At 45.6% G+C, this 26652-nt stretch overlaps 1 protein-coding gene across 1 annotated transcript; it reads right to left on the reverse strand.

The window, feature by feature from the left end:
• On the reverse strand, positions 1-25876 carry LOC129705478 (MARVEL domain-containing protein 3-like). Its single transcript, XM_055649068.1, has 4 exons — positions 25205-25876; positions 21579-21979; positions 14951-15078; positions 1-2484 (listed from the first exon to the last, which is right to left on the reverse strand). The coding sequence occupies exons 2-4, from the start codon at positions 21974-21976 to the stop codon at positions 1886-1888; spliced, it is 1125 nt and encodes a 374-aa protein (XP_055505043.1). The 5' UTR covers positions 21977-21979; positions 25205-25876; the 3' UTR covers positions 1-1885.
• Positions 25877-26652: the final 776 nt, after the last annotated feature.

A 26652-nucleotide genomic window follows, 5' to 3' on the forward strand; every position in this document is an offset into this window, starting at 1 on the left:
ACACACAATCGTCTAAGAAGGGTCTCGACCCAAAATGTCACCTATCCATTTTCTCCATGGATGCTGCTTGGCCAGCTGAGTTACTTTGTGTCCTTTTGTGCAATACTCCAAACGCGGCCTAACCAAAGTCCAATGTATGATGACTTCCTGACTCTTATCATCAATGCCTCAACCAAGCAAGCCAAGCAGACCATGTGCCTTCTTTTCCACTCCGTCTACTGGTGTTGCCACTTTCAGAGAGTTACGGTCCTGGACCCTTGGATCTCGCTGTACATCATGCTGTTATGGGTCATCCCATTGTTTGTATATTTCACCCTTACATGCAATGTCATAAAGTTCAGCACCTCATGCAAGTTCAGATTAAACTCCATCTGCCATTTCTCCATCCATTACAGTAGCTGATCTAGATTCCACTGTATAGTTTGACAACCTTCCTCACAGACCATGACCACGGCAATTCTGCTGTCATGCGCACACTTACTAACCAACCCATCTACATTAACATACACGTCAGTTTTATATATTTATCAAGTGTGAGGATTTACAGTCTGAAAGCAAATGTTATGCTGCAACTGAGGTTAGGGTTGGGAAGTGGTCGTGTAGGTCAGAATTGGGAATAAACTAGTGGAAACATTTGAAATTGAGTAAGAATTTCATTGTTCCGTTTTGGTGCATATGGCAAATAAACACTTTTGAATCCCTCTTATAAATCTTAAACCCCCCTTGCATATTAGTATTCTACAAGTCGATCTCCCTGTCCTCTATGCCCATCTCCTTGGTGAAAACAGATACAACTTAGTTGTTTTGTACCTTGCCCACATCCCCAGACTCCAAGCACAAATTCCCTCCTTTATCCTGCAATCCTACCTTCTCCCAGATTACCCCCTCGTGTTTAAAAAGGTATAAAAAACACTGGGAATTTCCTTAATCCAACTCCATTTTGTTGCTCCTCATGGACCCTTTTAATTGCCCACTGGTTCAGAAAGTGTAGCAGAGATAGAACATTCCCGCTGATAGTGGAGCAGAGGGAGAAGTCTACACAGGAAGCAGAAACATAGGATTCTAATTTACCTCAGCAGGTTTCACAAATAACAACATAAGGTCATAACTAAGTGAAAGGAGCAAAATTAGGCCATTTTACCCATCAAATCTACTACATCATTCAAGCATGGCTGATCTATCTCTATCTAAACCCCATTCTCCTGCCTTCTCCCCATAATCCCTAACCCCTGTACTAATCAAGAATCTATCCATCTCTGCCTTAAAAGTATCCATTGACTTGGCCTCCACAGCCTTACGTGGTAATTAATTCCACAGATACACCACCCTCTGACTAAAGAAACTCCAGCGAATACAGGCCCAGTGTCATCAAACGCTGCTGATTTTAATAATGTTGGATCTTAGTGAAGGGGGCCATGCAGAGCAGATAGAAGAAGATGATTTGGTGATTGATAACATAAACAACAGAGATTCACACGGTTGATTGAACACAATCATTGTGATGTTTACCGTGGTTGCATTTTGAGGGGGGGGGGTTTTGGTCACCCATTATCTAATAGCTAATCTGAAAATAATTAACCTTTGAATTAAAAAAATACTTTCATCATTAGAATACCAATTGGAATTGAAACAAAACCCTGAGAGGAAGGAATATTAATGCTGTAAATAGGCTTTGAACTGACATTTTTTTTCAATGAATTTCCTTCATAAGCAGTAAAATGTACTGATTAAATCTACAAGTTTTCTCTCAGTACAAAATTAGATATAGTTCCTCTTCCATATCCAGCTAATAATTTTATTTTGATTTAGGATCTAATGTTTGGTGTTCTGTATACCACTGCATATTATGCTGCACCTTGCGATAGAATTAATACATAATATTATTTTACGAATGTGGGGTGTTTTTGTTTAGTTCTCTGACTGTTCGGCATAATTTTGCAGCCAGTATAGCACTCACACAATGACAAATGACAAGGATTATGGCAAAACAGGCTGCGGCAGCATCGGATCCAGACAAGTCACAATTCATCCAGTTCAGACCATATCGTGCATAGAGGAGCTCCCTCCTCTTGCAAATGTCGGTGCCATTAACCTGCAGGACAAAATACAAGTAAACACCAATTGCTGCTGCATAACCCAGAGAAGCCAGTATATTGAATATTACTTCAAAAATCAACCACTTCAAGGGCATATTATGTAAATTCTGAGCGCCCTTAATCATAATGGCCAGAGTAATGGCAAACATGGCGATGGTCACTCCAATGCCAGAGTAGAGTTCAGGTGCTCGCAATAGAATAAACTCTCGATCAAGTTTCTGTACATCCTTTAGTTGTTCCCCTTCAAGTGGAGAATAATTGCTGTTGATGCTGAAGAAGCTTGTTGCCAGTCCGCCATTGCTGCTGTATCCCGAGAGAACGACATATGATGCCACCACACACACCAACACCAGCAGGTTTAACACGGCCTCCAGCATCTGTACTATACCTGGCAAAAGAGGAATGTCAAGTGATGAATGTAAGTACATTTCAACTTTTGAAGTCCCATCTTCCTTCATCCTAGTTGCCTTACATGCAACGATTAAGACAGAATAAATGTTTATTTATTATACTTCTGGCTAAATGACCTTGGAATTGAGAATTTCTCATCTGCCAAGTCTCAGTGGGTTGTGTCTATGACAGAAAGAAGTCATTAAACTAAACCTATAAATGGATAACATTAAAAAATAATACAAAAGCGGCTTCTCTTCACTGCCTACAAGTGAGTGTGTGGCATCAACTAGTGGCCAACTGATGCATCTTTCTGTAAAAAATCTTTCACTCTGGTGCAACCGTCAGTGCTGCTGTTCACAGCGAGTTCCATCCTGACCTCAGGTGCTGTCAGTGTGGAGTTTGCATGTTCTCCCTGTTACCATGTCGTTTTCTTCCAGGTTTACATTTTCCTCCCAGAGACCTGCAGGTGTTTAGGTTAATTGGCCTCTCTAAAATTCCCATAATGTGTAGGGAATAATGCATGTGGGAATACATCGGGTTATTGGGTATTAATGGTCAGTGTGCTCAGTGCCCAAATGCCGTAATTCCATGCTGTATCAATCAATCAAACAATATTTTTATTTGTGTGGTTTCCTAATAATTCATCATGCAGTAATTTAGCATAAAGCATAAATAGCAAAAAATATCAGGCAAAAAGGCTTGGACCCCATTGCATATTTTTGTCTCGACTGTATCAAAGGTAAACAAAACTTAAGAAAAAAGGAAAAGGTAACGTGGGCCGAAACCCTTCTGCGGGGGCGGGGGTGGATTGGGAGGAGACAGCAGGGGGGCTCAGATAAAAAATGTGATAAATGTCCCCAAACAGAATATCTTTCTTTCCGTGCTATTCCCTGTACCGTCGGACTTTGACCTGGCCTCTTGGTTATTGCGGACCGAGCGGAGTGTTCGGCGCGAAACCTCCGTTGGTGATTAGATCACAGAAATAGATGAGGTTGGAAGAGATGCCCTCACCTGGAACTTGCTTGGGTCCTTGAACGATAGTTGGGGGAAAAACAAGTATCTCTTGCGGTTGCAGAAAGTAGGGGGTGGACCGGAGGGAAGTTATGGAAAAGGCAGATATGGGGGGATCAATGTGCGATTGGGGTGTTGGACGAAACTGACTTACTTACAGGGAGGACTTGGCCCTGTTCAATTATATTTCAACTTTCACCTTTGCCTTGAAATGAAGTGAAAATGTATCTATAGATATTGGCTCACAGGATCTAACCATGTTCATTATATTCAGTATGAAATGATGTACATAAGGTAAACATAAACCATGACTTTAAAATGCAGGACCAGAAAATGGGAAGTGGCAAAGCAGCAACCACGGCCATCTGACAAACATGAACATGCTAACTAAACAAAAACTGAATATCATTTAGTTAGTAATGTACCTGGTCAGCGTTAACTCATTATCACCTATCCACAGCCAACAGTGGACTATTGTGCGCTCACATTTCCTTCATTATCATTGTTTTTTGCATATCTTCCATTTAATTGTCCTAAGTACAGTCTATATCTGTCATTCCCCTCTCCCCTGGCTCTGAGTCTGACGAAGGATCTCGACCCGAAACATCACCTATTCCTTTTTTCGAGAGATGCTGTCTGACCCGTTAAGTTTAGTTTAGTTTAGGTCAGATACAGCGGGGAAACAGGCCCTTCCGCTTACCGAGTCCACACTGATGAGCGATGCCCGCACATTAACACAAGCCTACACTTACACCAAGTATTCAACCCCAAGCCAATTAACCTACAAACCTGCACGTCTTTGGAGTGTGGGAGGAAACCGAAGATCTCAGAGAAAACCCACGCGGTCACGGGTAGGACGTACAAACGTACAGACAGCGCCCGTAGTCAGGATCGAACACGGGTCTCCGGCGCTGCAAACGCTGTAAGACAACAACTGTACTGCTATGCCACCGTGCCGCGAGTTATGTCTGTCTTCAGTTTAAACCAGCATCCACAGTTCCTTCCTACACACTCAATATTACCTTGGTGAATGTGTATGAATTATGTTTTAAGAGTCATAGAATGATACAGCGTGGACACAGGGCCCTTCAGCCCAACTTGCCCACACCGGCCAACATGTCCCAGCCACAATAGTCCCACCTGCCTGTGTTTGGCACGTATTCCTCCAAAACTATCCTATACTTGTGTCTGCCTGTTTCTTAAATGTTGCGATAGTCCCTGCCTCAACTACCTCCTCTGGCAGCTTGTTCCAGACACCCACCAATTTTTGTGTGAAAATGTTACCCCTCAGATTCCTATGAAATTTTTTGCCCTTCACCTTAAACCTATGTCCTCTGGTTCTCGATTCCCCTACACTGGGCAAGAGACCGTTCATCTATCTAATCTATTCCTCTCATGATTTTATACAACTCTATAAGATCACCCCTTATCCTCCTGCACTCCAAGGAATAGAGTCCCAGCCTACTCAACCTCTCCCTATAGCTCACACCCTCTAGTCCTGGCAACTTCCTCGTAAATCTTCTCTGTACCCTTTTTAGCTTGACAATATCTTTCCTATAACATGGCGCCCAGAACTGAACACAATATTCTAAATGTGGTCTCACCAACATCTTATACAACTGCAACATGACCTCCCAACTTCTATACTCAATACTCTGACTGATGAAGGCTAAAGTTCCAAAAGCCTTTTTGACCACCTTATCCACCTGTGACTCGACCTTCAAGGAACCATGCACCTGCACTTCTAGAGTCCTCTGCTCTACAATACTCCCCAGAGCCCTACCACTTATTATTGTGTAGGTCCTGCCCATGTTAGACTTTCCAAAATGCAACACCTCACATTTTGTCCAAAGGATGACTGATAGTCATGTGAAACATAACTACATATATTGATTTTGTATCATTCTTCTCGTACCATCTCATGTTTCAACACACGCATTCCAAGGTGCATGACAACCCAACCCATAAAAATGCCAAGAGGAAGAGAAACTTAAACACCACCACATAATTTGGTAAATCAAGGGGAAGGAGATTCGAATACCATTAAAATCAAAGAAATTATGCTTTTGACCACATATATTCCAAAATAATTCCATTTATGTTCAGCGTCCAAGGGAAGGGGCAAGGAGAATGACCATTGAGGTTAAATTGCATTATGGATAAATTACTCTGGGAGCAAAATTGAATGAAGGACTCGAGTTCACCAAGAAAACTAGCTTTGTTTACAGCTCCCTAAGTTTTGGAATAACATATCAACACAGAACGTCCACGTCAGCTACCTCTAATGAGTTCTGGAAATGATTCTCTATTGAAAGGGCAACTGTACGAAGCACATCGTGCCACAATTATCTCAGGCGTTTCAGCTCCTCATTTCCAGCTGCCCTTCATGAGACCAGAGGGAACTGTAGACCTCTTTACAGCCGCTTTATATACATCTCGATGGATTCCAACAGTAAACCATTTTAATGGATTTTAGAAAAATAACTGGCGTCACTAATCAGCTCCATAATACATGAAGAAAGGCTAAAACACATCCCCAACACTTTAACTTGCACCTGTTCACAATTTCATGCCATACTACAAATTAAAGTAGAATTTCCTTTTGTGATTAATAAATGGAACATAGAACAGTACAGTGTAGGAAGGAAGTGTACAGATGCTGGTTTAAACTCCACATAAGCAGAAAAAGCTGGAGTAACTCAGCAGGTCAAGCAGCATCTCTGGAGAAAAGACTCTCAGCCTGAAGAACCGCAAACATCACCTATTCCTTTTTTCTAGAGATGTTATGTGACCTGCTGAGTTACTCCAGATTGTTGTGTCTATAGACCAGTACAGTACAGGAATGGACCCTTCAGCCCACAACGTTTGTGCTGAATTGGGCCACGTTAAACTGATCTCATCTGCCTGTCCATGATCCATATCCCTCTATTCCTGGACTTTCATGTACCTATATAAAAGCCTCTTCAATACCACTATTGTATCTGCCTGCACCACCACCCATGGCAATGCGTTCCAGGCCCCAACACTCTGTGTAAAACACTTGCCCCACACATCTCCATTAAACATCCCCCTCTCACAGTATGGTGTTGAAGAAGGAACTGCAGATGCTGGAAAATTGAAGGTAGACAAAAGTGCTGGAGAAACTCAGCGGGAGCAGCAGCATCTATGGAGCGAAGGAAATAGGCAACGTTTCGGGCCGAAACCTTTCTTCAGTCCCAACACCAATCCCTGAGGTACACCACGAGTCACACCGCTCCAATCAAAAAGACAACCTTCCACTAACACCCTTTACTTCCTTCCATGAAACCAATTTTCTAGACAGCTAATAGGCTCGCTGGCCTATAGATTTTTCTTTCAGCATAAATAGAGGCACAACATGAGCCACCCTCCAGTCTTGTAGCACCTCACCCGCATCTCACCTCACAGGTATCTCAGCTAGGATGCCTGCAATTTCGTCTCTAACTCCCCACAGCGATCTCAGATATATCTGATAGAGCCAGGAGATTTGTCCACCTTCATACACCTTTGAACGTTCAGCACGTCCTTGACCATAATGTTTACTGACCTCAACACTGTCGCAAGTTCCCCAGTCTGCATGTTTGCCTCCACAGTAAACACAGTGGGGAAATACTCATTGAGGGTTTTGCCCATCTCCTGCTGCTCCACACTGAGATGACTGATTTGGTTTCTGACGGGCCCTATTTTCTTTCTAGTCACCCTTATTCCCTTAACGTACTTACAACATATCTTTGGATTTCCCTTAATATTATCTGTCAGAGCTATCTCCTGCCAACTTTTCCCCTCCTGATTTTCCCAGCTTTTCCCTCCGTTCGCCCACCTGCCTTGCCCTTCACTCTAACAGGGACATTGTTTTTTCGGACTGGAGGCCTGTGACTAATGTGAGCCTCAGGGATCGGAGCTGGGTCCCTTGCTGTTTATGGTTTATATCAACGATTCAGATGAGAATGTGCAAGGCATGATTGGTAAGTTTGCAGATGACACTAAAAGCCCTGTCCCACAGTATGAGTTAATTCCAAGAGTTCTCCCGAAAAAATCAAACTCGTGGTAAGCACGGAGAATGAACGTAGCGGGCACGTCGGAGCTCGGGGACGTCTCTTAGCGGCTCGTAACGCTAATTGCAGGTACTCAGGAAGACTCGCTAATGGCAGGTAAGCACGGGAAGACTCGTGAAGCTTTTTCAACACGTTGAAAAATGTCCACGAGAGCCCCGAGTACCGACGAGCGGCCATTACTGTAAATCTCCGAGTTCGAATCAGGGCAAACTCAGGAGAGCTCTTGGAATGAACTCGTACCCTGGGACAGGGGTTTAAAGTGGGTAGGAAAGAACTGCAGATGTGTAGGAACGAACTGCAGATGCTGGTTTAAATCGAAGGTAGACACAAAATGCTGGAGTAACTCAGCGGGACAGGCAGCATCTTTAGAGAGAAGGAATGGGTGACGAGACCCTTCCTCAGACCATTGTAGATTATGAAGATGGTTGTCAGCAGGATCTTGATCAGCTGGGCTGAGGAATAGCTGAAGAATTAGCTGAAGAATTAAAATGGAGTTTAATGCAGATAGGTAGGAGGTGTTGCATGTTGAGGTCAAAGCAGGGCACGACCTTCACAGTGAATATTATGGCTCTCGGGAGCGTTGTGGACTAGAAGGTTATTGGAATACAGGTACACCGTTATCCCAAAGTGGCTTCACAGGTAGATAGGGTGGTAAAGGCGGCTTTAGCCTTCATCAATCAGGGTATTGGGTATAGAAGTTGGAAGTTCAAGAGTCAAGAGTCAAGATGTCCCAGATAGAACAATGACATTCTTACTTGCTGCAGCACAACGGAATATGTAAACAATATGATTAAAGAGAGAGAAACAAAAGTTCAGTGTGTATATATATATATATATATATATATATATATATACACATACTCACAAGTACACACATACATATGTACATATATATGTATATACACATATACATACACATACACACATACTCAAAATACAAACAACAATAGTCCACTAATAATACTAATAGTCTATTGCAGTTCAGAGCTTATTTGAGGTTGTTGTGTTTAATAGCCTGATGGCTGCAGGGAAGAAGTTTCGGACATTATGTTACAGTTGTATAAGACTTTGGTGAGGTCACATTTGGAGTATCGTGGTCAATTTTGCTCACCCTGCTATAGAAAGGATGTCTTTAAGTTGGAAGCAGAGAAGATTTACGACGATGTTGCCAAGACTTAAAGGCCTGAAGTATAGGGAAAGGTTGGGTGGGTTAGGACTTTATTCTCTTGGGGCACAGGAATCCAAGAAGTGAACTTATAGAGGTGTATAAAATCATGAGGAATCGATAAGTGAATGCACTGTGTCTTTTAGACAATAGACAATAGGTGCGGGAGTAGGCCATTCAGCCCTTCGAGCCAGCACCATCATTCAATGTGATCATGGCTGATCATCCCCAATCAGTACCCCGTTCCTGCCTTCTCCCCATATCCCCAGATTCCGCTATCTTTAAGAGCCCTATCTAGCTCCCTCTTGAAAGTATCCGGAGAACCGGCCTTCACCGCCCTCTGATGCAGAGAATTCCACAGACTCGCAACTCTCTGTGAGAAAAAGTGTTTCCTTGCCTCCGTTCGAAATGGTTTGCCCCTTATTCTTAAACTGCGGCTGCTGGTTCTAGACTTCCCCAACATCCTACTCTTTGTTTCCTGCCTCTAGCGTGTCCAAACCCTTAATAGAAACATAGAAACATAGAAATTAGGTGCAGGAGTAGGCCATTCGGCCCTTCGAGCCTGCACCGCCATTCAATGTGATCATGGCTGATCATCCAACTCAGTATCCTGTACCTGCCTTCTCTCCATACCCCCTGATCCCCTTAGCCACAAGGGCCACATCTAACTCCCTCTTAAATATAGCCAATGAACTGGCCTCAACTACCTCTGTGGCAGAGAGTTCCAGAGATTCACCACTCTCTGTGTGAAAAAAGTTCTTCTCATCTCGGTTTTAAAGGATTTCCCCCTTATCCTTAAGCTGTGACCCCTTGTCCTGGACTTCCCTAACATCGGGAACAATCTTCCTGCATCTAGCCTGTCCAACCCCTTAAGAATTTTGTAAGTTTCTATAAAATCCCCTCTCAATCTCCTAAATTCTAGAGAGTATAAACCAAGTCTATCCAGTCTTTCTTCATAAGACAGTCCTGACATCCCAGGAATCAGTCTGGTGAACCGTCTCTGCACTCCCTCTATGGCAATAATGTCCTTCCTCAGATTTGGAGACCAAAACTGTACGCAATACTCCAGGTGTGGTCTCACCAAGACCCTGTACAACTGCAGTAGAACCTCCCTGCTCCTATACTCAAATCCTTTTGCAATGAAAGCTAACATACCATTCGCTTTCTTTACTGCCTGCTGCACCTGCATGCCTACCTTCAATGACTGGTGTACCATGACACCCAGGTCTCGCTGCATCTCCCCCTTTCCCAATCGGCCACCATTTAGATAATAGTCTGCTTTCCCGTGTTTGCCACCAAAATGGATAACCTCACATTCATCCACATTATACTGCATCTGCCAAACATTTGCCCACTCACCCAGCCTATCCAAGTCACCTTGCAGTCTCCTAGCATCCTCCTCACAGCTAACACTGCCCCCCAGCTTAGTGTCATCCGCAAACTTGGAGATATTGCCTTCAATTCCCTCATCCAGATCATTAATATATATTGTAAATAGCTGGGGTCCCAGCACTGAGCCTTGCGGTACCCCACTAGTCACTGCCTGCCATTGAGAAAAGGCAGTGACTAGTTTACTCCTACTCTATAAATAATCTTATATGTTTCAATAAGATGCCCTCTCATCCTCCTAAACTCCAGAGTATACAAGCACAGCCGCTCTATTCTCTCAGCATATGACAGTCCCGCCATCCCGGGAATTAGCCTTGTAAACCTACGCTGCACTCCCTCAATAGCAAGAATGTCCTTCCTCAAATTAGGGGACCAAAACTGCACACAATACTCCAGGTGTGGTCTAACTAGGACCCTATACAACTGCAGAAGACTCAACTCTTCTTGTTATAAAGGCCAACATGCCATTTGCTTTCCTCACTGCCTGCTGTATCTGCATGCTTACTTTCATTGACTGGTGAACAAGGACCCCAAGATCCCGTTGTACTTCCCCTTTTTCCATCTTGACACCATTTACATAATAATCTGCCTTCCTATTTTTGCTACATAACCTCACATTTATCCACATTAAACTTCATCTGCCATGCATCTGCCCACTCAGCCAACCTGTCCAAGTCACCCTGCATTCTCATAGCATCCTCCTCACAGTTCACACTGCCACCCAGCTTTGTGTCATCCGCACATTTGCTAATGTTACTTTGAATCCCTTCATCTAAATCATTGATGTATATTGTAAATAGCTGTGGTCCCAGTACCGAGCTTTGTGGTACCCCACTAATCACGGCCTGCCATTCTGAAAGGGACCCGTTAATCCCTACTCTCTGTTTCCTGTCTGCCAACCAATTTTCTATACACGACAACATCCTACCCCCAATACCATATACTCTAATTTTAGTCACCAGACTCCCGTGCAGGACCTTATCAAAGGCTTTCTGAAAGTCCAGGTACACTACATCCACTGGTACCCCTTGACCATTTTCCTAGTTACATCCTCAAAAAATTCCAGATGATTAGTCAAGCATTTCATAAATCCATGCTGACTTCGACCGATCCTGTTACTGCTATTCAAATGTGCCGCTATTTCATCTTTTATAATTGACTCCAGCATCTTCTCCACTACCGATGTCAGGCTAACTGGTCAATAATTCCCTATTTTCTCTCTCCCGCCTTTCTTAAAAAGTGGGATAACATTAGCTACCCTCCAATCCACAGGAACTGATCCGGAATCTATAGAATATTGGAAAATGATCAACAATGCGTCCACAATTTCTAGAGCCACTTCCTTAAATACCCTGGGAGGCAGCCCATCAGGCCCTGGAGATTTATCAGCCTTCAGTCCCATCAGTCTATTCAACACCATTTCCTGCCTGATGGGAATTTCCTTCAGTTCCTCCGTTACCCTAGATCCTCTGGCCACTAGTACATCAGGAGATTGTTTGTGTTTTCCTTAGTGAAGACAGATCCAAAGTACCTGTTCAACTCGTCTGCCATGTCCTTGTTCCTCATAATAAATTCACCTGTTTCAGTCTTCAAGGGTCCAACTTTGGTCTAACTAATGTTTTCCTCTTCACATACCTAAAGAAGCTTTTACTATTCTCCTTTATATTCTTGGCAAGCTTACCTTCGTACCTCATTTTTTCTCCCCGTATTGCCTTTTTAGTTATCTTCTGTTGTTCTTTAAACATTACTCAATCCTGTGGCTTCCCGCTCACCTATGCTATGTTGTACTTCTCTTTTATTTTTATACTGTCCCTGACTTCCCTTGTCAACCAATGGTCGCCCCTTACTCCCCTTGGAGCCTTTCTTCATATTTGGAATAAACTGATCCTGAACCTTCTGTATTATTCCCAGAAATACCTGCCATTGTTGTTCCACTGTCATCCCTGCTGGGGTATCTTTCCAGTCACCTTTGGCCAGCTCCTCCCTCTTAGCTCCATAGTCCCCTTTCTTCAACTGTAATACTGACACTTCCGATTTGCCCTTTCCCTCTCCAATTGTAAATTAAACTTGACCATATTATGATCCCTATCTCCTAATTGAAGTACCAAGGTCTAAGCGGAAGCTCAGAGGGGATAGAGCCTTCTCTGTTGCTGCTCCGGCACTCTGGAACACCTTGCCGTTGCACATCAGACAGGCCCCCTCACTGTCCATCTTCAAATCCACCCTAAAAACTCATTTTTATTCTTTGGCTTTCGACACTGGCTGAGGCATTGCTCCTGTTAGTGCTTTTAATGTCTTTTAATTTTTAGTGTGTTTTTTATAGTCCTTCGTTTTACGGTTTTTAATGGTTTGTAATAGCTTTTTGTCCATGAGTTCTCATGTACAGCACTTTGTGGCAACTGCAGTTGTTTAAAGTGCTTTATAAATAAAGTTATTATTATTATTATTATTATTATTATATTATTATTATTATTATTATTATTATTATTATTATTATTAATGACTCCTTAACCCCAAGTTCATTATCAAATCCTGGATTTGATAAAGGATTTTACCGTGGATAGGGGAATCAGGTGAACACAGGTTGTAAGTGAGAGAGGCAAGATTTCATAGAAACCTGAGGAGCAATGTTTTCACTCAGAGAGTGAAAGTACAAACAGTCACAGGGAGAATGTACAAACTCCATACAGGTTCAGCAGAACTGAAACAAAAGGATTAGCGTGAATGTTAGAATGGAAGATAATTATGTGACTGAACCACACAAACCAGTTACACCAGAAGTGTTGCATTTTTCCTGGTCCTGACCTGTTTCATGACTCAATGCAACAAGTAGAAACAGAGAACGAATCACAAAAAGTTCATTATTCAGTGCAAAACATATGGACTAATATTCCAATTCTATTTTGACTGCTACTTTAGTCGTTGCTGCACTTATCTCAAATTAAATGCTTTAGTTATTGAGAAGGGATATTATCATAAGAGGTAGCAGAATTAGGCCATTCGGCCCATCAAGTCTACTCCGCCATTCAATCAAGGCTGATCTATCTCTCCCTCCGAACCCTATTTTCGTGCCTTCTCCCCATAACCTCTAACACCCATACTAATGAAGAATCTCTCTATCTCTGCCTTAAATATATCCACTGACTTTGCCTCCACAGCTTTCTGTGGCAAAGAATTCCACAGATTCACCAGCCTCTGATGAAATAAATGTCACCTCATCCACTTCCTAAAAGAACGTCCTTTCATTCTGAGGCTATGACCTCTAGTCCTAGACTCCCCCACTAGTGGAAACATCCTCTCCACATCCACTCTATCCAAGCCTTCCACTATTCTGTACATTTCAATGAGGTTCCCCCTCATTCTTCTAAACTCCAGCGAGTACAGGCCCAGTGCCGACAAACGCTCATCATAGGTTAACCTACTAATTCCTGGGATCATTCTTGCAAATCTCCTCTGGACCCTCTTCAGAGCCAGCACATTCTACCTCAAATATGGGGCCCAAAATAGCTCCCAATGTTCCAAATGCGGCCTTATCTGTGCCTTATAGAGCCTTAGCATTACATCCCTGTTTTCGTGTACAAGACCTCTTGCAACAAATGCTCACATTGCATTAGCTTTCTTTACTACTGATTCACTTTGCAGATTAACATTTTGGGAATCCTCCCAAAACCAGCACTCCCAAGTCCCTTTACACCTCCGATTTCTGGATTCTCTCCCCATTTAGAAAATAGTCTACGCCTTTATTCCTACAACCAAAATGCATGCCCCCACACTTTGCTACACTATATTCCATCCGCCACTTCTCTGCCCACTCTCCCAACCTGTCCAAGTCCTTCTGCAGAGTCCTTGCTTTCTCTACACTACCTGCCCCTTCCACCTGTTTTTGTTTCATCCACAAACTTGGCCACAAAGCCATCAATCCCCTCGTCCAAAACATTTATATATTTTGTGAAGAGCACCGGCCCTGTAGAACTCCGCTAGTCACTGGAAAACTAGTGGAAACTGGAAAACCAACTAGAAAAGGCCCCATTTATTGCCACTCTTTGCCTTCTGCCATCCAGCCAACCTGCTATCCATGCTAGTATCCGCCCTTTGATACCATGGGCTTTCATCTTCCTTAGCAGTCTCCCGTGTGGCATCTTATCAAAGGCTGTCTGAAAAACTAGATAAACAACATCTACTGACTCTACTTTGTCTGTCCTGTTATTCACATCTTCAAAGAATTCCAGCAAATTTGTCAGGCAAGACTTCCCCTTCACAAAGTGATACTGACTTCAGCCTATATTGTCATGAACATCCAAGTACTCCATAACCTCATCCTTTATAATGGACTAAAATCTTACCAAGCACTGAAGTCAGAGTAACTGGCCTGTAGTCCCCACTATTCTGCTTTACTCCAATCATCTGGAACCACTCCTAACTCTAGTGATTCTTGAAATATCACTATCAATGTCCCCACAATGTGTCCACCTACAAATCTGAAATGCCCATACTCCCCCAGTACAGTGACTCAATTATTCCCAAAGTTATACTTCCCACCACCACAATCTGCGGCCAAAGCCTTAAACTCTGAAATTGTTTTTTTGAAATCATTATCTTCCCCACCACTCTCTTTCCTCCATGAAGACTTTCCTTAAATCAACCCTTTTGAATAGGCTTTTGACCATCTGCCCAAATAGTTCCTCGTATGGCTCAGTCAAATGTTGTTCCACAACAGCAGTGAAGTACCATTTTTCTATTTTAAAAGGCAATATTTACATTTTGGTTGCTGTTATTTGCAAACCTTTACTGCTTAGCATATTAAATGTGATTTTGTGTCTTACCTCGATTTGTGCAGAGGTAACGACAGCTGGAACGGTTTGAAATTCCACCTGAATCTTCATGCTTAAACTCATGCATAGATATTTTATCTTCAGTTATTACATATTCAGATGGTAAAGTTTCAGCGTAACTAGTAAAAGAAATAAAATGTTTGTTCTCCTGTGGTCTCAGAAATCTATTAACGAGTAAATCATGCAGTGACACTATTCCAAAAACATTTGCTGTAAGATTTGACTATTTATGAATAATATATAAATCGATTTAAAAGCATCTGGAATTAAATTTTATCCACATGATGCTTTAATGATTGCTACGTCCCAATTTGCAGAAATAATTGATAATGGTTAAATGATTAATTAATTAAATTGTGGATTTAATAGTAAGAATTTTTTTTAAACAAGTAAATAAATTACGCCTTTACTTTTATTTTGCTTTGTAACCCTTATAAAGGATCTAACGGAAGTTCAGAAGAACTTATAGTTCAGAAGAACTATGATATTTCTTTCCCATTGAGATGCTGAATTAATGCAACCTGCATGTGGAAGACAAGCCCAGCTTGCAATGTGGAAGACAAGCTGCATGTGGAAGAAGCTGCATGTGGAAGACAAGCCCAGCTTGCAATTTTCATCAATGTGGGATGTAATTCATAGGATTTCTTTCCATTTGTTGACAGATTTAAGCAGAGGTAAAGTCATATTGTACACATATGTAGAGACAAGTATGTAGACGCTGGTCTACAAACAAAAGGCACAAAAGTGCAGGAATAACTCAACGAGTCAGCCAGCATTTCTGGAGGACATCAATAGATGATGTATCAAATCAGGTTCCTTCTTCGGACTGATTGTAGTAGGGGGCAGAAAGCTGGAAGAGAGATGGGGACAGGACAAGTCCTGGCCAGTGATAGGTACATATAGGTGAAGGGGGTTTGTGTGATCTTATCATCTCAGGCCTTTGTCCAACCAAAACACTTTCAACATATCATTTTCTTGGCTTAGTCCTGCCCTTATTTCTCTTACAGCTCAAAGACAATTACTTTCATTTCGAGTGTCTTTCGTTATGAATTGCATATTTCATCAAACTCAAATTGAACAATGTCCTGGCAGGGAGGTTTGCTAGTGGCAGGAGGGTTGACACTAGATTGGCAGGGGGTGGGATCTTCTACAGGACAGAGGCAGGTGAGAGGTTAGAAGTTGGTGTGGAGGGTTAATGCAGAATAGGCAGGAGAATGGCGGAGAGTGAGGGAGGAGTGTTGGCTTAAACTGCACGTATTGTAATGCAAGGGGGCTGACGGGGAAGGCAGATGAGCTGAGGGCGTGGATAGGTACGAGCGACTGGGACCTTGTAGCCATGACTGAAACCTGGTTAAGGGAGGAGCAGGACTGGCAGCTCAATGTTCCGGGGTACAGGAGCTTCAGGAGAGACAGGGGTGAGGGGAGAAAGAGGAGGGGGTTGCATTATTGGTTAAAGAGGGTGTCACGGCTGTGGTCAGAGGTGACATTACGGACGGTTCGTCTAGTGCAGGGCCGCCAACTCTCACACTTTGAGTGTGAGACTCACGCCCTCAAGCAAACTCTCACGCCCTCACACTGATCACAAATTTCTCACGCTCAGTGGTGAGAAATTTTATGATCAACGAAAATGTCAAAACTCGGATAAACTGCATGGTCCGCGGGTGTTGGAGAGCCGGGGCTGCGGGAGGGATGGAAGCAGAACCAGCGGCCGGAACAGATGCGGGGAGCGGGGACTGGCGAGTGTTTGCGGGGCTGACGCTGCAGCTCCGGCCATGGAGCGCTCCGGACAGTGCAAGTGTCCCGGGCCGCGGAGCCGTCGGAAGCCCCGCTGCCGCAAGAGTCTCTGTGCCGAAGGGACAGATTCTCAAAGGGAGGTGGAGAGAGAGAGAGGGGAAGGAGACAGGGAGACAGGAGGGGGAGAGAGAGGGGTGTGAATGAAGAGAGAGAAGAGGGAGGGGGGGGGGGGAGAGAGGGGAAGAGAGAGAGGGGGATGAGTGAGGTGGGAGAGGGAGGGGGAAGAGAGAGAGAGGGGTGAGAGGGAAGAATGAGGGGGTGGAGAGGGTAGGAGAGAATGGGAGAGAGAGGGGTGGTGGAAGAGAGAGGGGTGGTGGAAGAGAGAGGGAAAGAGGGGGGCAAAGTGAAAGAGGAGATAGAGACAGAGGAGAAGAAGAGAGAGGGGAGAGAGAGCCAGGGGGAGAGTGAGGAGGGAAGGAGACATGGGGGAGAGAGGGAGAGAGGGGGGAGAGAGAGAGAGAGAGAGAGAGAGGGGAGAGAGAGGATAGAGGGGGAGGGGAGAGTTGGGGGAAGAAAGTTAGGGGAAAGAGAAGGGAGAGCAAGGGAGAGAGAGGAGAGAGGGGGAGAGTGAGGTGGGAGGGAGGGGAGAGAGAGAGAGAGAGAGGAAGAGAGGAGGAGCGGTGGGGGCGGTGCAAGCCAGCGCCCTGTCAGCAACGTGTCCGTTTATTTCAACTTTTTTTTTTTTTTTAGTATGTTTTAAAGTATGTTTTTTTGTGTGCCTTATGTGGGGGGTGGGGTGGTGTGTGGGGGGGTTAAGGGGGAAACCGTTTCGGTCGCCTCCTCCATGGAGAGACGACTTTTTCCAGGTCACCTCCCCCGTGGCCTAACAGCGAGGATCGGCGCGGCCTTTCCCGGAGACGCGCCCGGGGGCTCCAGCGGTGGGCGCAGCGTGGACTCTCGGTGTGGAGCGGGCGAGCCCTCGCTGGAGGGGAGCGCTCTGTTCCGCTGGCCCGGGGCAGCCAGCAGCCTGAAGCCGCGGTCAGCAGAGTTCCAGCTGGCGCTGCGTCTACAGCCTGGGATCCCTCGTGCGGGACCCGGGGAATAGGAGAAGCTTCCACCGCCGGCCCGTGGCCAACTTCTACCGTGGACCCGGCGTGGACTTTACATCACCCCTAGAGGGGAGCTTCGACCGCCGGCCTGCAGTCTACACCAACCTAAAGCCGCGGTCTCCGGTGGGGAAGAGCCGATCCTGGACTGACTCTGGACTCTGGTCCCGACCATGGGGGGAAATATAAGAGGACTGGACAAACTTTGTGCCTTCCACCACAGTGTTGAATGCTGTGGTGGATGTTTGTGTTACATTTTTATCGTGTATTGTGTGTTCTTTATCATTGTACCGCTGTTGGCAAATCCATTTCACTTGCACTTTATATGCAATTTGACGAATAAAACTGATTGTATTGTATTGTATATCCAAGAGAGCATTTGATTTGTAAAAGAGAAGAGAGAAGGAAGGGGAGAGAGTGAGAGGGGTAAGAGACAGGGGAGGGAGAGAGAGGGGAGAGAGGGGGGGGGGGAAAAGAGAGCGGAAGAAGAGGGGGGGAGAGAGAGGGGGGGAGAGAGAGAGAGAGGGGGAAAGAGAGGTGAGAGAGAGAGAGAGAGGAGAGAGAGAGAGAGAGAGAGAGAGGGGGAGAGAGAGAGGGGGAGAGAGGGGGAGAGAGGTGGAGATAGATTGAGAGAGGGGGAGAGGGGGAGAGAGGTGGAGAGAGAGAGAGGGAGAGAGAGAGAGAGAGGGCGAGAGAGAGGGGGGGAGGGAGAGGGAGAGGGGGATAGAGAGGCAGGGCTGCCAACTCCCATGCATTGAGCGTGAGAATCACGCATTTCACCAAATTCTCACACTGATCACAAATTTCTCTCGCTCTGTTGTGAGAAATTCTTTGATCAACGAAAATTTCAAAACTCATATCAACTGCATGGGCCGCGGGTGTTGGAAGCGGAAGCAGCGGCGGGGACAGAGTGGACGGGGAGCGGGGTGGCGAGTGTTTGCCGGGCTGGCGAGTCGCTCACTGCAGCTCCGGCCATGGAGCAGCCTCAGTGCAAGAGTCCCGGGCCGTCGGAGGCGTCGGAAGCGTTGCGCCGCGGCCGTGAGAGTCTCTGTGTCGAATTCGCCCAGGTGACCAGCATGGATCAGGCTGCGGCTCGGTGCATCCTGGAGGACAACCAGTGGCTGCTGGAAGTAAGTACCTAGCACTGGGTAGATACGGTGGAAGATAGTGGACTTCAAATGGGGGTGGTTGGGGAAAGCATCCTGCTTGCCTGCTAGATTTTCACTTACTGGAACTGCAGGTAAAATGTTCCCGATGTTGGGGGTGTTCAGAACCAGGGGTCACAGTTTAAGAATAAAGGGGGGGGGGGGGGGGGGGGGGGGCAGTTAGGACAATGAGAACAAACTTTCTTCACACAGAGAGTTGTGAATCTGTGGAATTCTCTGCCACAGAAGGCAGTGCAGGCCAATTCACTGGATGTTTTCAAGAGTTACATTTAGTTCTTGGGGCTAACGACATCAAGGGATATGGGGAAAAAACAGGAAAGAGGTACTGATTTTAGATGAATAGCCATGATCCTATTGAATGGCAGTGCTGGCTCGAAGGGCCAATGGCCTATTCCTGCACCTATTTTCTATGTTTCTATGCTTGAGTATATGGTAATAAAACTGGATCACTTGATTTTGAAGCATTCATGCATAGTGGAGGTATAATATAGTCATAGAGTGATACAGTGTGAAAACAGGCCCTTCGGTGCAACTTGCCCACACCTGCCAACATGTCCCAGCTACTCTACCTGCTTTTGGTCCATACCTCCAAACCTGTCCAATCCATGTATCAGTCTAACTTTTTCTTAAATGTTGGGATGGTCCCTGCCTCAACTACCTCCTCTGGCAGCTTGTTCCATACACCCATCACCCTTTGTGTGGATAAAGTTATCCCTTAAAAAGTTACTTAAAAATACTTCATACAAAAAACATTGAAATCATACTTCTACAGTGCACTAAAACATGATTTTAATACATCAAATTTCAAAAAGTTCCTACCCTGGGAGGGGGGACCCCCTTCTCCCACACCCTCTCCCCACTCAGTTGCTCCACTTCCTCACTGGGTACCCCCAAGGCCAGTGATCAGTGATCGCACAGCCTCCCCCCTTTCAAAAACGCTCCAATCCAATTTAAAGCATATATATTGCATTCAAGTGTAAGTTAAAAGACTCGCTACAGTATGCACCATGAGAGATGGGCAAGGTCCTCAATGACTATATCTGTTTTTACCGAGGAGAAAGACAGGAGGACAGCAGAACTTGGAGAATTCACTGGAAGTGTCTTGAGAGCAGTCAGTATTACGGTCCTGGAGGCCTGAATGTCCTGATGCATATGTGGGACACGATGGGAAGCTAGAAAGGAAATTGCAGGAGCCCCGGTTGAGATTGGAGGGTGGTAAATGTTGTGTCTCTATTCAAGAAGGGCTGCAGGCAAAAATGCTGGGAACTACAGGCCAGTGAGCTTCACGTCTGTAGTTGGAAAGTTACTAGAGAATATTCTGAGGGATATGATGTATACGCGTTTAGTTGGACAAGGGCTGATTAGGGATAGTCAGCATGGTTTTGTACATGGAAGATTGGGAAACAATCAGATTTGTGAGACACAATGTTGAGGGAGCAGATCCAGGAGCCACAGTCTAAGAATAAAGGGGAGGCCATCTAAAACTGAAACGAGGAAAACTCTTTCACCCAGAGAGTTGTGAATTTGTGGAATTCTCTGCCTCAGAAGGTAGTGGAGGCCGATTCACTGGATGAATTTAAAAGAGAGTTAGATAGAGCTCTCGGGGCTAGCGGAATCAAGGGGTATGGGGAGAAGGCAGGCACGGGTTATTGATTGGGGATGATCAGCCATGATCACGATTAATGAACCCGAAGGGCCGAATGGCCTCCTCCTGCACCTACTTTCTATGTTTCTATGATCTTGATCAGTTGGCCAGGTGGGCTGAGGAATGGTTGATGAAATTTAATACAGAGATATGTGAGTTGTTGTATTTTTGGAAGTCGAACATGGACAGGACCTACACAGTGAGGGGTATGGCTCTGGGGAATGTTGTGGAGCAGAAGGATCTAGCAGAGCAGGTACATTGTTTGTTAAGGTAGATAGGGTGGACAAAAAAGCTTTTGGCACATTAATCTTCAGTCAGTCAGAGTCTTGAATATAGAAGTTCACAGGTCATGTTGCAGTTGTATAAGATGTTGGTAAGGTCGCATTTAGAGTAATGTATTCAGTTCTGAGCACCATATTATAGGGAAGATCTTGTCACGCTAGAAAGCGTGCAAAAAAACCTACGAGGATGTTGCCAGGACTGGAGGGTGTGAGCTATAGGCAGAGGTTGAGTAGGCTGGGACTCTATTCCTTGGAGCGCAGGAGGATGAGGGGTGATCTTATAGAGGTTTATAAAATCACGAGAGGAATAGATCAGGTAGACGCAGAGTCTCTTGCCCAGAGTAGGGGAATCGAGGACCAGGGGACATAGGTTCAAGGTGAGGGGGGGAGAGATTTAATACGAACCTGAGGGGTCACTTTTTCACACAGAGGGTGATGGGTGTATGGAACGTGCTGTCAGAGGAGGTTAATGAGCCAGATAGTATCGCAATGTTTAAGAAACATTTGAACAGGTACATGAACAGGTTTAGAGGGATATGGGTCAAATGCTGTGCATGGGACTAGTGTATGTGGTACATGTTGGTCGCTGTGGGCAAGTTGTGCTGACGGGTGTTTCCACGCTGTATGACTGACTATAATATTTGGATAATCCATTATTTTTCTTCAAAATGCACATAAATATCTTACTATTTATATCCGTAGAAATCACGACCATCATGTGGTAAAGGAATCTCTTTTTCAGTTTTGTAATTTGGCTGCTGGTCACATCTGGAGGGATGGCTTTGATTCTTCCTTTTGTGGTATTCCCTTTCCATTCTCTGCTTGTCTTCCCTTGTACGATCTCCACGATTGTGGACATCTCGAACTTGAGATCTTTTCCCTTCTGGCCTTTCCCTCCTCACATCTCTATCTGGATCGCTATTCCGTTGCGAGTAATCTCTTCCTCTGGCGTTTCTGCTGCCGTCCCCGTGACTTTTGCGAGGATTGGAATGCTTAATATAATGTTCATGATGACAATGCTGCTCCTTCCTAACGTTATCTTGTACTCTTAAATTTACGTCCACCTTGTTTGCTGAGTGGGCCATTGTCTGTTGAAATAATATAAGGTTACTATACAAGATAAGATAAGATACATTTAATTGTCGTTTGGACCCCTTGAGGTCCAAACGAAATGCCGTTTCTGCAGCCATACATTACAAACAAATAGACCCAAGACACAACATAATTTACATAAACATCCATCACATTGCTGTGATGGAAGGCCAAAAAAACTTATCTCTCCACTGCACTCTCCCCCCCCCCCATGTCAGAGTCAAAGTCAAAGCCCCAGGCTGGCGATGGCGATTGTCCCGCGGCCATTAAAGCCACGCCGGGTGGTGCAAGGTCGCACACCGGGTCTTGGTGTTAGAGCCCCCGGCGTGCGCTCGCAGAGTCCCGCGGCCATTCCAAGCCGCGCGGGGCGGTGATGTCAGGCCCCGCTCCAGGAGCTCTTCGACCCCGCAACTCGGGCGGGAGAAGTCGCCGTTGCGAGAGCCCTGAAAAACGGTCTCCCTCCAGGGACCCGCGGGCTCCCGGTGCCGCCGTCAGCCAGACCCGCCAGACCCGCAGTTGCAGCCTCCGACTCTCCGGTCGGGCCGCAGCAGCAGCAGCAGCAGCAGCAGCAGCGCTCCTCCACCGCTCCACCCGCTCCGGTCTCGGCCAGCTCCGCGACGGTGAGGTGAGTCGGCACCAGAGTCCCCGGTCTCTTCCTGTTGGAGGCCGCTCCTCATTGCAGCCCCAACGATAACGGAGACCCGACGAGAAAAGGTCGGGTCTCCCTTGCAGGGAGAGATTTAAAAGTTTCCCACCCCACCCCCACCCCCCCACACACACACACGCCAACAAAAAATAACAAAAACTACATAAAAACATAGACAGAAAATAATAAAACACGGACGGGCTGCAGAGGCCGCTGCTGACGAGAGTCGCGCCGCCCACTATGTAGTACCGTATCCATTAAGACAAATACATATGCATTACAACACATAATCCTCTGAAATTTCCGCCACTTCCAACGGGATCCCACCACTAGCCACATATTCCCCATCTACACCTCTTCCCGCATTCCGCAGAGACCGTTCCCTCCGCAACTCCCTGGTTAGCTCATCCCTTCCCATCCAAACCACCCTCTCCCCGGGTACCTTCCTCTGCAACCGCAGAAGATGCAACACCTGTCGCTATATCTCCTCCCTCGACTCAGTCTAGGGACCCCAACAGCCTGAAGAAGGGTCTCGACCCAAAATGTCATCTATTCCTTTTCTCCAGAGATGCTGCCTGACCACCTTTTGTGTCTATCTTCGATTTAAACCAGCATCTGCAGTTCTTTCCTACACGACCCCAACAGTCCTTTCAGGTTAGGCAGAGGTTCACTTGCATCTCCTCCAACCTCATCTACTGTATCCGTTGTTCAAATATGGACTCTTATACATCGGCGAGACCAAACGCAGACTGGGCGATCGTTTCGCTGAACACCTTCGCTCAGCCTGCGTGAACCAACATGATTAATTATTTAAACCAACTCTTTAATTCTCCTTCCCATTCCTACACAGACCTTTCCGTCCTCCGTCTCCTCCATTGTCAGAGTGAGGCTAAACGTAAATTGGAGGAACAGCATCTCATATTTCGCTTGGGCAGCTTCCAGCCCAGTGGGTGAATATTGATTTCTCTCACTTCAGGTAGCCCCGGCATTCCCCCACTCTCTATCCCTCCCTTCTTCTCTCCAGTGATACTACCTGTCCCGCTGAGTCGCTCCGGTATTTTGTGTCTATCTTAAGTCACACTGTAAGCATGGCAATTCAATGAATGCCAATATTGGACCATGTACTTGGAAACATGTCTGACTAGGAGATTGGTGTTTCAGTCAGAGTATTTTGAGAGCAGTAATCACAGCTCCATAAATGTTAAGATGGTTATAAATAAGGATAAGCCTGGACCCTGGGGTAAGGTATTAAATTGGGGTTGGGCAGATGACAGCATTGTTCAATAGGAAGTAGGGAGAGTGAATTGGGAGAAGTGAAATTAACAGCATTTGTAGTCTTTTGTACCTTCTTTATCTTGGTGTGATTTAGTTTTAGAGATACAGCATGGAAACGGCCCTTCGACCCATCCAGTCAAAGCTGACCATTGATATCCCGGTCGCCAAACATTTTAACTAACCTTCCTGCCCTGGGTCTCCTCCGCTGTCAAGTTGAGACCACTTGCAAATTGGAGGAACAGCACCTCGTATTTCATTTAGGCAGTTTACAACCCAGCAGTATGAATGATGATTCCTCCACTTTCATGTAACCCTAGCTTTCCTCTCTCACCCCCCCCCCCCCCCCCCCCCCCCCCCCCCCCTGTCGGCCTGCTAGTTCCACTGTTTACATCCCTGTATCCCTTCTCTACCACCTCCTCCCCAGCCAACAATGGGCCATTGTGGGCTCCACCCTTCCCTGGTCATCTGTTGCCGGCTCTGATTTGTTTCGGTCTTTTACAATCTTCCAACTTTCATTGTGAGGGTTTCCAACCTGTTCCTTTTGGACAGAAATGCTGCCTGGCCCGCTGAGTTGCTGCAGCACTTTGTGTTGTGTCTATCTCCGACCATTGACCACCCGTTCACCCTGCCCAACCTAGTGTCTCCCCAATGCGCGTCCACTCCGTACACACTCGGGGCAATTTACAGAGACTGATTACCGTCGTACTACCCAAGACGAATTTAGGATGCGGGAGGAAACTGGATCACCCGGAGAAAACCCACGCGGGGTCAGGATGGAACCGCGGTCTCCAGCAATGAGAGGCAGCAGCTTTGTCAGCAGCGCCACTGTTGCAGCCGCCCTGGGGGCAATGTCGACTCATTCACCACCACAACTCGCTATATCATGAGTCTCCTGCATAGGTAATAGATTTGATTCGGCAGCTAATGTTTAACTCAGCTGAAAGTATATATAGGTTATTCAGGATACCGAGATAGAAAACAGAACTGCATTTATTTAGAGGGCGTGGAGGAAGGAACAGCAGATGCTGGTTTAATCCGAGGTTAGACACAAAATGCTGGAGTAACCCAGCGGGACAGGCATCATCTCTGGAGAGAAGGGATGGGTGACGTTTGTCTCTTTCCCCTCTCCCCTGACACACATCGTGTCTGTCTTGCATTTATTTGATATCGGAACTAGAAATGCATTTTCAGTCGGTAAGATGGCTTCTGGGGAAAGAAAAAGATTTGGGCATAGAACGTTTCCGCCACTAGTTTTAAAACGTACAAGGAGCAGGCAGGGGAGTAATTTCGTGTGAAGTACCTCAGTCAGTGTTGGTGTGTTCCTCCTGCGACTACACACCGCGGCATCTCCCCAATCACTGCTGCAAGAGGCACAATCTTCGGCCCAACAACCAAGATAGTTTTTAGCTTTCTGAGGTTGTGCTGATCGCCGATCGTCTTCTTAAAAATGTGGAGCACGTCAAATATGCGGACAAGCGACTCCCGAGCACCTGACCGAAACTCGCCCGGGTGGAAGTTGCCAGCGAAGCAACACATGCCTGATTCACACTGCCCTTCAGAGAGCGCTCCGGCCCCGGCTCATGGCCACTGCCCTGCTCCACTCACTCCCAGAAGTGGAAAGTACTGTGGAGTACTCCTCTAAACCACTCCAAACCCCTCTAAAACCCTCTAAACACCTGTAAACCTCTCGAACCCTCTCTAACCCCCTGTAAACCCCATATAAACAACTCTAAACACCTGTAATCTCCTTTAAACCCCGTATAAACCTCTGTAATCCTCTCTAAATCTCTCTAAACTCCTATAAACCCCACTAACCTGCTGCCAACCACTCTAAACCCCAGTAAACACCCCTAAACACTTCTAACCCCCTCTAAACCCCTGTGAACGCATCTAAAGCCATCCAAACCCCTCCAAACACTTCAAAACCCCTCTAAACCCAACCAAACACTACAAACACCTCTATAACCATACAATATAACCAGATAACAATTACAGCACGGAAACAGGCCATCTCGGCTCTACAAGTCCGTGCCGAACAATTATTTTCCCTTAGTCCCACCTGCCTGCACTCATACCATAACCCTCCATTCCCTTCTCATCCATATGCCTATCCAATTTATTTTTAAATGATACCAACGAACCTGCCTCCACCACTTCCACTGGACGCTCATTCCACACCGCTACCACTCTGAGTAAAGAACTCTAGACCCCATCAAACCCCTCTAAACCCAACTAAACACCTGTATAGCCCTCTAAAAACCTGTAATCCCCCTCCAACCCCCTGTAAACACCTCTACACACCTGTAATCCCTTTAAAGCCACGTAAACCCCTGTAACCCCCTCTAAACCCATTAATCGCTTATGAAGCCATCTAAACCCCTCTAAACACCTCTTTGGATTGGAGGGTAGCTAATGTAACCCCACTTTTTAAAAAGGGGAGGGAGAGAGAACATGGGGAATTACAGACCAGTTAGTCTAACATCGGTAGTGGGGAAACTGCTGGAATCAGTTATTAAAGATGGGATAGCAGCACATTTGGAAAGTGGTGAAATCATTGGACAAAGTCAGCATGGATTTATGAAAGGTAAATCATGTCTGACAAATCTTATTGAATTTTTCGAGGATGTAACTAGTAGAGTGGATAAGGGAGAATCAGTGGATGTGTTATATCTGGACTTTCAGAAGCCTTTCGACAAGGTCCCACATAAGAGATTAATATACAAACTTAAAGCACACGTTATTGGGGAT

The sequence above is a fragment of the Leucoraja erinacea genome, chromosome 17 (genome assembly GCF_028641065.1).
Source record: "Leucoraja erinacea ecotype New England chromosome 17, Leri_hhj_1, whole genome shotgun sequence".
Lineage (NCBI taxonomy): Eukaryota > Metazoa > Chordata > Chondrichthyes > Rajiformes > Rajidae > Leucoraja > Leucoraja erinaceus.

Coding starts and splice junctions, on each gene's coding strand:
- LOC129705478 (XM_055649068.1), bottom strand. CDS start 21,976: ATGGCCCACTCAGCAAACAAGGTGGACGTAAATTTAAGAGTACAAGAT. Junction 15,079..21,578: donor GATTTCTACGGATATAAATA/GTAAGATATTTA, acceptor TTCTTTTACTAG/TTACGCTGAAACTTTACCAT. Junction 2,485..14,950: donor TTACCTCTGCACAAATCGAG/GTAAGACACAAA, acceptor CTCTTTTGCCAG/GTATAGTACAGATGCTGGAG.